The sequence below is a fragment of the Mycetomoellerius zeteki genome, unplaced genomic scaffold (genome assembly GCF_001594055.1).
Source record: "Mycetomoellerius zeteki isolate Tzet28-1 unplaced genomic scaffold, Tzet1.0 scaffold1343, whole genome shotgun sequence".
NCBI lineage: Eukaryota > Metazoa > Arthropoda > Insecta > Hymenoptera > Formicidae > Mycetomoellerius > Mycetomoellerius zeteki.
In genome coordinates this window covers 4,291-14,814 of record NW_017256280.1, presented here as the reverse complement: position 1 = coordinate 14,814, position 10,524 = coordinate 4,291, and the positions used below count along the sequence as shown (strand labels likewise).

Genomic DNA, 10,524 nt, shown 5'->3' with positions numbered 1-10,524 from the left:
AGGGCCACTGTCATCAAGCTCAGTTAACTTAACTGGCCAGTTAGTCCATCAGAATTGACCAATCGCATTTGTCATTTTGTTTGCTTCAAAGCTTGTTTGTTTTGAAGCAAACAAAATGACAAATGCGATTGGTCAATTCCGATGGACTAACTGGCCAGTTAAGTTAACTGAGCTTGGTGACAGTGGCCCTAAAGGTAAATTTTCACGAGCTGCTCAAACCGGCTGTTTCAGCGACAAAAAGAATCATGTGATAAAAATGGACGCTTGATATTCGTCAATTTTAACCATGTGATCCTTTTTGTCGCTGAAACAGCCTGTTTAAACAGCTCGTGAAAATTTACCTTAAGGGATAATTTTCCGGATGGATGTATAAATTTCGAATCTTTAAAAGAAATGATTCGAAAATTTAATTCCGAAAATATGTACTCTTCGAATTTTGTTGAAGGCGTGTTGGAAGCATTTGCGGAATAATGAGGTCTATTATACGAGTAAATATAGGCTGTGTTCTAAAATTCAATGACAGTGCTAAAAATGTATAGTTTATATAATGTAAACTATAGAGTTTCAGCATTGGCAGTGAATTTTGAAACACAGCCATAGTCAAGTAAATGTTTCTTGTATATTTTTCTTTACCCCGGATCTACAATAGAATTTTAAGCCTTAAGAAATGGGCGAATCACAATCGATTATTCTCCTCGGATTCGACTGTAATTGGTCAATTTCTTACGGTTTAAGTCTTAAAACACCTATTGTAGATCCGGACTTACCTATGATTTAGACGCTCACGCGCTAGTGAATAACGCTTATGCGGGGTCTACAATAGAAGTTGTAGCGGTCGTAGGGTCCTAAATCGTAGAAAATTGACCAATCACAGTTGATTATTCTTCTCATATTCGACTGTGATTGGTCAATTTTCTACGACTTAAGACCCTACGACTGCTACGACTTCTATTGTAGACCCCGCATACAGTATAAGGTATAAAATATAATATATTAACGTTGTAATAAATATTGTAATACATTACGTTTAATTTAAAATTAATTCTTTTCCCTTCTTTTTTTTAGTGCCGACAGTATTCATTGGACCTGAAAACTCGCTTGAAATTTTTGGGGGGTTTTTTTTTGTTCATCTGGGGGGAATTGGCGTTACTTGTGGGGGGTTTGGCTGTGGCCATCTGGCAACATTGGTCGAGCGGATGGCAGAGGAGTGGGAGTGTGTCAACCGTGCTTGCTAGTGTGTGCTGTGATGGATGAAGTCACGACAAGCGGTAGGTTTCTTCTTGACGGCAAGAAAACGGCATTGTGACATCGCGACCGGATCGCGCGACGCTCGCTAATGATTACGCGGACGTCACGATGACGACGGCTCGCCGCTCACGCGACGTACTGTCGACGGAACGTCGACGTTGAACGCATCGCGTGGGCGTCCTATCTTCTATGTGTGTAATGTGTGTATGTGTGCTGCTGTCTGCCCCCTCCCCCCTCTCTGTCTCTCTTTTCTCCTGTTGCCCATACTCTTGCATTAACAAGTTCACTCGTGTGTTCTATCGCGTTATATCCCTTCGCGACGGATTTCGTCTCCGCGATACGCGGTGTCTCGCGTCGCGCGAACCGTATGTCTGTGTCGTACTCCAATGTCCAATCCCTGCTTCTGCGTCAGCGGAGTCAGCTGTTCGCTTACTTGTAACTCCGATAGCCGATGTTAACCGTGATTCATGTTTTCTTTCCGAGACACATCCCTCGAGCTTGCCTCTTCTTCGTTTATTTAGGACGCGTTCCACTTAACATTCGCAACGCTCGCGAACATCATTTCATCCTTGTTTAATATTTAAAAACGATAAGGATGAAATGATGCGAACGTTGCAAATGTTAGTGGAACGTAAGGACGATCTACAATGAGTTGCAATACCTAATTCATATTTGGATGTCAAAAGTTGCGAATTGTATAGAAACAGCCAATCAGAAAATAGAACATCCGTCGTTATTTGCTGTAGCCGAAAAATTAAAAAGGATTTGTTAAGTGAGGCAGGTTATGTGCTAGATATTCAAGATGTTACTAAACAGAAGGCAACATTTAAAGCGTTTACAGAACCACAACTTTCGTAATTTTATTCTTTGCGCTTTTCGAACACAATATTTGATTGGCTAAGGTATTGCGATAGATAGTTGCTGTTGCCAAGAAGTTAAAAGTTGGGCAACTCTCCGTTGGCAACCACGACTATCTGTTGCAACCGGAAATAGCACTTTGCAACTAGTAGTTGCTAACCTTTGCGACTGACAACAGGATGTTTGCAACTTTGTTGAACGACCTTTAGAATCATTATGCATTTATCAGTTGGCATACATTTGCCAAAGACTTGTGCATGAATGTGTAATGTTTGATATGATTACAAGAATGTAAATTTCAATAAATATTGATGCGATATGAAATAATAATTTCTTGCTACAATTTTCGATTTTCATACATAATACTTTGTATACTATATTTAGTAATAATTTAAAGAATCAAGATTATTATTTATAAACTATACATGATTGTATATTTATAATCATAATTTTCTAGATCCGGGAGGTGGAGAAAGTAGAGGAACGTTAATATGTGCTGGTTGTCTCAATGCTATTGAGGACGAATTTATACAGGCATTGAATCAAGAATGGCACATTGATTGTTTTCGGTAAAAATGCTAGTATATGTTTTAAAAAAATGATATGTTTAATGTGAAACATCATGAAATAAGTTATTAATTATTAATAATAATAAGATTGAAAGACCGCTAATGTTAAACATAATACTTTAAATTAAGAAGCGCCATAACGGTCAGAACATTAAGATGTTGAACTATTGTAAATTCATTTAAATGAATTAATTTTAGAAATGATAATTGCGTGCCGATATGGTTGTCAAACTTTCAATGCAATCAAATCTGAAAATATTAATAATCCCCCCAAATTTTCCAGCTTAAAAACTGTAATAAACTTATTAATTATATTATATTTTTGTATATGGAAGAATAAGAATAAGAATCTTTCAGATGTTCTGCATGTGACATTGGCTTATCCTCCTGGTACTTCGAGAAGGATGGCTTGCTATTTTGTAAAGATGACTACTGGGCCACTTATGGCGAAGCATGTCAAGACTGTGGCCAGATCATCACAGGCCCCGTCATGCTGGCGGGCGATCATAAGTTTCATCCAGAATGTTTTGCCTGTACTTCATGCGGTGCTTTTATCGGAGATGGCGAGAGTTATGCCCTCGTTGAACGTTCCAAATTGTACTGTGGGGTTTGTTACAAGCGACAAATGCAACCGCTCAACAGGGCAGCAAACTATCCTTTCGCCAGAAAACCACATAGCATTAGACTGGTCGAAATACCTCCCAGCACGACAGACCCGGATAAGCAAAGAGGAATTAAACTTACGTTAGACACAGCTCCTAGTCCTCGCAGTTGTGGTGCTTTGTTACGCATTTCAGAGTATGTATGATAATGTATTTTACATATTTAAACCTTGTATTACATATGCTATCTTTAAATTACAATATTTTATTTATATACCTACATAAACGAGATTCTTGAAATTTATGTATATAAACGATAATTATGATAAAAGTAGAACATTTGTATCTTTTTATTCCCCAGAAGTACATATCTAAGGTAGTTGCTTTTTAAAAATATTTAACAGTGCATGATAATCTTAATGATTATTTAAGAGAATTGGTATAAATGCATATTAACCTCTAATAATTTAACACTAATAATTTAACTAAAATGCAGGTTAATGAGAAATATTCGTGGAAAGATCAGTAAGCTGCTAGCCTCTGTGATGGAGGTTCTATTTAGGCTATGCTGCCACTTCTCTAATCATAGGTATTGCATAACAAATCAATAATATGCACTACATATCGCTAACTCTATAGACTGTGCTCTCATCGTACTAGCAGTTATGTTAATTGCACGTAAAAATGTATAACATAAGTTCGTGCAATTTTCTATAATTTGTGTACATGTAATTTTAATATATATATTTTATAACATATATTTTTAATATATATTTTAATTAGATATTATAAAGTGTCGTTCTCTTTTATCAAGTGCATGTTCATTATAGCTCATCAATAAATCAGTTTGTGTTGTCAGAATTATTTTAAATAAGTGTTAAAGTATTGCAAGTGTTAACTGCTTTTATATCATCCTTTAACATTTAATGGATTAGTGCAAGTTATTTTGTGATTTAATCGTGAATAAATGGATTAATGTGATATTTCTGAATACTGTACCTTTTGCTGTTTTGTGGTTCCCGATAAATGTATTTTATTTTGTGTAATAAATTTGTATGAGAGTATAAGATTTGAAATAATATTATGTGTAACAAATCGAATAAATGTAATTAAGAAATGTCTTAAGTTGTATTCTCTCATTTGTAAAATACTTTTTAATAATTTTATAATATTTACTTATCACTTTTATTGTCATGAAGTTATCTCATTAGCCTGGCAGTTATTATTTCGAATTATTTTTTTATGATTGTATTGCAGTAAAAGAAATGGTATATATATAATGCATGTAAACTGTTTGCATGTGTATTACTGTGATTTCAGGCGCCTCCAGACGATATGGCCAATGTTCGCCAATATTAGCAAATATCGTGTATACACATAACATATTAAATGTAGGTCAATATTTAGCGAATGTGTGCAAAGTTGGCATATATATTGGCCATATCATCTGGAGGCACTTTTAGGTAACGATAATAAAAATATTCGTGAAATGAATGTTGCAGATTGAACATGTCGAGTGATCTTATATCGTTACATATTGGCGATCGAATTTTGGAAGTAAATGGAACCCCCGTTAAAAATCAGCCGGTGGAAAATATCGAAAATCTTATACAATATTCAGATACAGTTTTACAAGTAAGTCAAAGTATTTTCAAAGTATATTTTCTTATTAGGACAATTTGCAGTTAAATTGAATGGTAAATTATGGTATATTCGGCGTTTTAGTTGACTATCGAGCACGATCCAGATGCGGTCTCACGACGACCCACGTTCTCCTCTTCGGCAATGCTGACATGTGTCGGCACTCCCAGGACAAGTCCTGAAAACAAAGAACGGCTGTTTAAGCGCCGAGACGAGGGTTATATCAGCGGTGCGCGGAGTCGACAATTACGAAGAACGAGAGATCCTATGCATAAAGAACGCAGCAGTTCTATGTCGCGATTGCTTGATGGGTAAGGCAACAAATACAGAATACATTCAACAGTTGATTAATAAATTACGATATGATTCACTAAATCGAACATTATTGCAGATCTTCACCAACGAATCCTACTTATGATCTAAGCCGTACCAGATCGTTTCGCGTAGAGCCAAAGAATCAAAGAATATTTCGAGCGAGCGATCTGGTGAAGGGCGAGCTCCTGGGCAAAGGATTTTTTGGACAAGTATTCAAGGTTACGCATCGTGACACAAATGAGGTGATGGTTCTGAAAGAATTATACAGAGTGGACGAGGACGCGCAAAAGAATTTTCTAAAAGAGGTAAATTTTTTAAAATATAAATTGTGCAAAATTAACATATACAAACGGGATAAAAGTGAAAAGAATGCGACTACATTTGATGTATGAACAATTTAATACTTGAATGTTCCAATTTTGCATTTTCTGGGCATTCCAGTGTTAAATAGTTGTTAGATTTAGCTGATATCTCCTATGCATGTCTTGTCTTTAATAACAATTTAATACAGGTTGCGGTATTGCGGTCATTACATCATAACAACGTTCTTCGATTTATCGGTGTTCTTTATAAGGACAAGAAACTGCATTTGGTTACTGAATATATAGCAGGTGGCACGCTAAGGGCTCTGCTTCACGACACGAATGAACCATTGCCGTGGGAACAGCGTACGTCATTTGCGAAAGATATTGCTGCCGGCATGGCCTATTTGCATTCTATGAACATCATTCATCGCGACTTGAATTCACACAATTGTCTCGTACGCGAGGATAAGACTGTTGTTGTTGCCGATTTTGGTCTGGCGAGGATCATTCAAAATGGCAGCTCGCCAGACAATCGCAAGTATAATCGACATTCCAACGGAGAGGTGAAAACTTCAAAGAAAGAACGGAAGAAACGATACACAGTTGTCGGAAATCCCTATTGGATGGCTCCCGAGATGATGAAAGGCAATAAGTATGATGAGAAAGTAGATATATTCAGTTTTGGCATCGTTGTCTGCGAAATTATAGGTCGGGTTCAGGCAGATCCTGATTATTTACCGAGATCCTCGGATTTTGGTTTGAATCAAAATGTCTTCAAGGAAAAATTCTGTTCCAATTGCCCGGAGACTTTTTACATGATCGCGTTTCTTTGTTGCGATTTGAATCCTGACAAGAGGCCACCATTCGAAGTTATGGAGGTTTGGCTAGAAGGATTGGCGATGCACTTGTCGGTAGGTGCCGAATTGCCAGCAGATCTAGACTTCGACATTAGAAATTACAAAGGACCAAGTCCGAGCAGCAGCGAGTCCACGACTCCAGAAACTCTGGCACCACAATTGAAGCCTATTAAGGAAGGTCAAGTGCACCAAGAAAAAAAACGATCCAGCGGCTGTGATGACAGTACTTTGGAACGTGAGACAGAGCCTTCATCAAGTAACACTCTTCATGTGCCTGAAGTCATGAGTCCACGTAATAGATACACAAGGCAAAACAGCAAGAGCAATGACAGTTCGAGCAATGTGGGACGTTACTCGAGGCAAAGTTCCAAATCAAAAGACTTCGTGTCCGACAAGGAAAAGTCTGATATAGTGATCTCACCCGATTCCAGCGGTTTCAATGGACGATATTTGAGGAATAACAATATCAAATCGAAAGATACATCTTCCGACATTCAGATCGACGCGAATGAACATAATCTGACTCGAATACCCACTGTAGAAAAGATAAAGTACGTAGGAAATGCAAGTCCGTGCGTGGTATCCGATGCTTCAGAATATATAATAGACAGTAAAGGCTCATACAAGATTAACAGTTTGAAACATAAATCGGCGGAGAAGTATAACGATATAAGTGGTCATAAAACAAAGTTGGAGAACAAATTCAAGATACCGGATGCTGGATACTCCGTCAGTTCTTATCTAAAGCAAATCGGTAAGTCTATTGGCGCCGTGGAAAAGAAAAATAAAGCAATTAATACTGCAAACTGCAGTGATACCGATTCGAAGAGAGTAGTTAGCGAAAGTTCGAAACCCTCTGCAGGATCATATCTGCGAAGGACAAAAATATCACCGACCAAAGAGACATCAAAGAACGCGTTTTCCACTAAAGAAACTGTTAAAGATAAAGTTGATGGAATTTTGTCTCAGAAATCTGTAAAATCAAAAGTTCCACTGAATATCCAAGAAAATGTGGGAGACGAGAAAGACATTAAAGATAGACTGTCCAGACGGGTGAGCAATGTGTCTGATGTCGGCAGTATTTTGTCGAGACAGGGAAGCCTCTCAGTATTAGATTGCACGTCTAAATACAAAGATTACTCACCGTTCAATACCTTCACGAAAGATGATTTTCGTGAAGATCATTCCTTGGGAAAACAAAATTCAGGCCTATATCATACAAACAGTCTTCATTCCAATTCCAGCATTTCGAAGCAAGATGACTTCTTCGATATACATAGCAAACAAAATAGGACTGACGACGTTGAAATCAAATTGACGGCCAATGGTCCAAAAAACCCAATGATTACGTCGTCTATTTATGATAGTGATTTAAAGGTGATGCCGAACAGTTTAGCCGAGTATAATGGATGCTACAAAGGTATTGACATCTGTAGACAGGATAGTTTCGGTTCTGACAGCGCACTCGGCACTATGAAAAGCGATTTCTTCGCGGACGTCGATTTCATACAAATGAGGGACACACCGGACTTGTGCCATACACCCGAAAGATGCTGCACGCCTAATCGTTCGACGTCACCGATAGAAAGTACTGCTTTATAAATCACAAGAAGACTAGAACTAAGGAGGATCAACTCGCGTGGTGGGGGTGAATCAAAAAACGTCCGCGGCTATTCACACGATGTGCAGCGGCACTGCGCATTGTGTGAAAGTTCGATATAAGAGCGACAAAGTGACGATTATAGAACGACAGAGCGACGACTATATAGAGCGACAGAGAGGACTAATGAAGCGCAAGAGTGGGGGAAGTTATCCGTCGCCACTTTTTGCCTCACCCCCACTACCGCTATTGGCACGAGTTGATCCTCCTTAGTTCTAGTCTTCTTGATAAATCAAAATGCGCTCATGGCAGGAAAAGAATAACAGTTTATATCGAGAGTTATCTCGCACATTAGTGCGTAATCCCCGACGATGAATGATTCTCATTTGCTACTAATTTGATCTCTTTATTCATAATTTATAAATATTATTCAGGTTTGAACGTATAACGCGCTTAGTTTACAGTATTAACTTTTTAGCCAGAGTTTACTTCGTCCATTATCTTTAGTGCAATGAGCGAGAAAAGATTTTATATATTAACTTTAATATGCGCAATATTTTGAATACAATACTTGTTTTGAAAAGTTTCCTCTGAAAGGAAGTGATATTTTTATTCAGTTATTGAAATTAAATTTGAAAATTTTTTAATTGATATGTGCAAGACAAACGTAAAACTTTGGACTGGAAATGTTTTTATTAAATACATTTAAATCAAAATGTTGTCTTGTCGAAAAAATTAATGATAACGCTCAGTATTAACGAATTTCATTTGCTGATTTATACGAATTTTTAGGTCGTAATGATGTTAGTTAATTAGCCATAAGGATTCTATTACATTCCTAGAAAAATCTTGCCACATGATTTTCAAATATGGGAGTTCAGGCGATAAAACGCAGCTCCCCGACAAAAGTCATTCCATCCAAAATACTTATAGAGCCGGGATTTTGATAAGTACGATATTATTAGTGTGCTCGAAAAAGCGGCACTGTGAAAAAAAAATACGTCGATTTTGCAAACTACAAATCACACGACTACAAAATCAAAAACCGTCAACAGCCAAAGTACGAAGTAGAAGTAAAATATTTTGACTTTGTAAGTTGGTGCAAAACGTTTTCCTTGGGACTACACGATCATGTACGTTTCTCTTAAATTATAAACCCATCATGTAGACTCAATTCTTATAGAATAGAGGATGTAAAAAATGTTATATTTGTTTCAGAGCATACAGATGTACATCACAGTGTAAAATATTGTATACGTTTGTAATACTGCTGTATATGTACAGACCCTTGATATATTATATATGTATGTATACATACGTGCATATAAATATATACATGTACATGCGACGTTTATATCTTCGTTACATCTGTGTAACTATTCTTGATATACTCTGATAAGGAGATATTATGTGTATATTAAAAGTATGAATTATATTTATATGTATTTCTTTTCTATTGATACTTCTTCTCTTAACGAGGATATAAACGACGGAGGAGTAGTAAATATCGTCTGTAAAAAGAACAAATAATTTGTATATAAGTTTGTATATATCCAAATATTTGTAATTTTCAGAACACACCGATCGAGATATTTGAGTAACAATAAGTTTTATATTTGCGCTACATAAGTACGCGACTAGAGTTTTTCTTCCTATATTCTATTCCGATAATACATACTATATATTGCCGTTCTTTTTTTTTAAATCGCATGTCGACTATAGCTCATGACGTTCAGATGAAGTTACATGCTTTTATAGACACAGGGTTCCAAGCAATAATCTTAATATTTGTAATTTTCTTAAATTTTTTTCATCAACCAACAAAATTATTTCACGTTAGATAACATGCGAATAATGCGATCTTTCTTTATCAGAAAGTAAGTTTCTCTCGGATGCAGTTTATTAATATATTGTTTTGAAAATAAACGTTTATTTTTTTTTCATTTTAAAACTGCAATTGAATACACGAAAGAAGCCCAGTCAAACAGCCCTGAACTTTATTCCTCTTTGTGTATATGACATGTAGAGGGAACATTATCACTAAATGTTGCTCGACGATATCGCGAGTGTTTATCATGTAGAACAAAATTTCAAAAACATCACTAAACGTGTCCGGTCCTAGAATGGACGTTATGTGCAATAATTGTATGGTTTGCTGTATGTACACGGTAGAACTAGCCTAAGAGATTGTTCACTTGTCGTTTGATTAATTGATGAGTGTAAATTAATTAGCGATCTAGGATAGAGTGCTTCGCGAAATTGTGAGATTGCGCCGTGGAAAATTATGACGATCATATTTTAATTATTCAGAGTTTTCCAACAAGCGACACTGTGTAACACACCCCTATAACCTTTTCTGCAATTGACAAGGTTGACAACAGATTATGGCCGCAAATAAGAAACATACTTTGTTATTGCCGGTACTGTTGGCTTATTTCTACTAAATATGCGACAACCTTGTCTGCAAAGTATACGACAGAGAAGCGGTGAAAAGCGAGTAGGTTTGTTTAACGCGTTGATATAACAAAT

The 10,524-nt window shown here is 36.7% G+C and overlaps 1 protein-coding gene across 1 annotated transcript; it reads left to right on the top strand.

The window, feature by feature from the left end:
* Window positions 1–1,220: 1,220 nt before the first annotated feature.
* Window positions 1,221–8,541, top strand: LIMK1 (LIM domain kinase 1). The gene is made up of 9 exons (XM_018461882.1): window positions 1,221–1,268; window positions 2,564–2,675; window positions 3,033–3,473; window positions 3,774–3,866; window positions 4,780–4,912; window positions 5,003–5,229; window positions 5,310–5,538; window positions 5,745–7,997; window positions 8,287–8,541. Exons 1-8 carry the CDS (start codon window positions 1,247–1,249, stop codon window positions 7,995–7,997), a joined length of 3,510 nt encoding a protein of 1,169 aa, XP_018317384.1. The 5' UTR covers window positions 1,221–1,246; the 3' UTR covers window positions 8,287–8,541.
* Window positions 8,542–10,524: the final 1,983 nt, after the last annotated feature.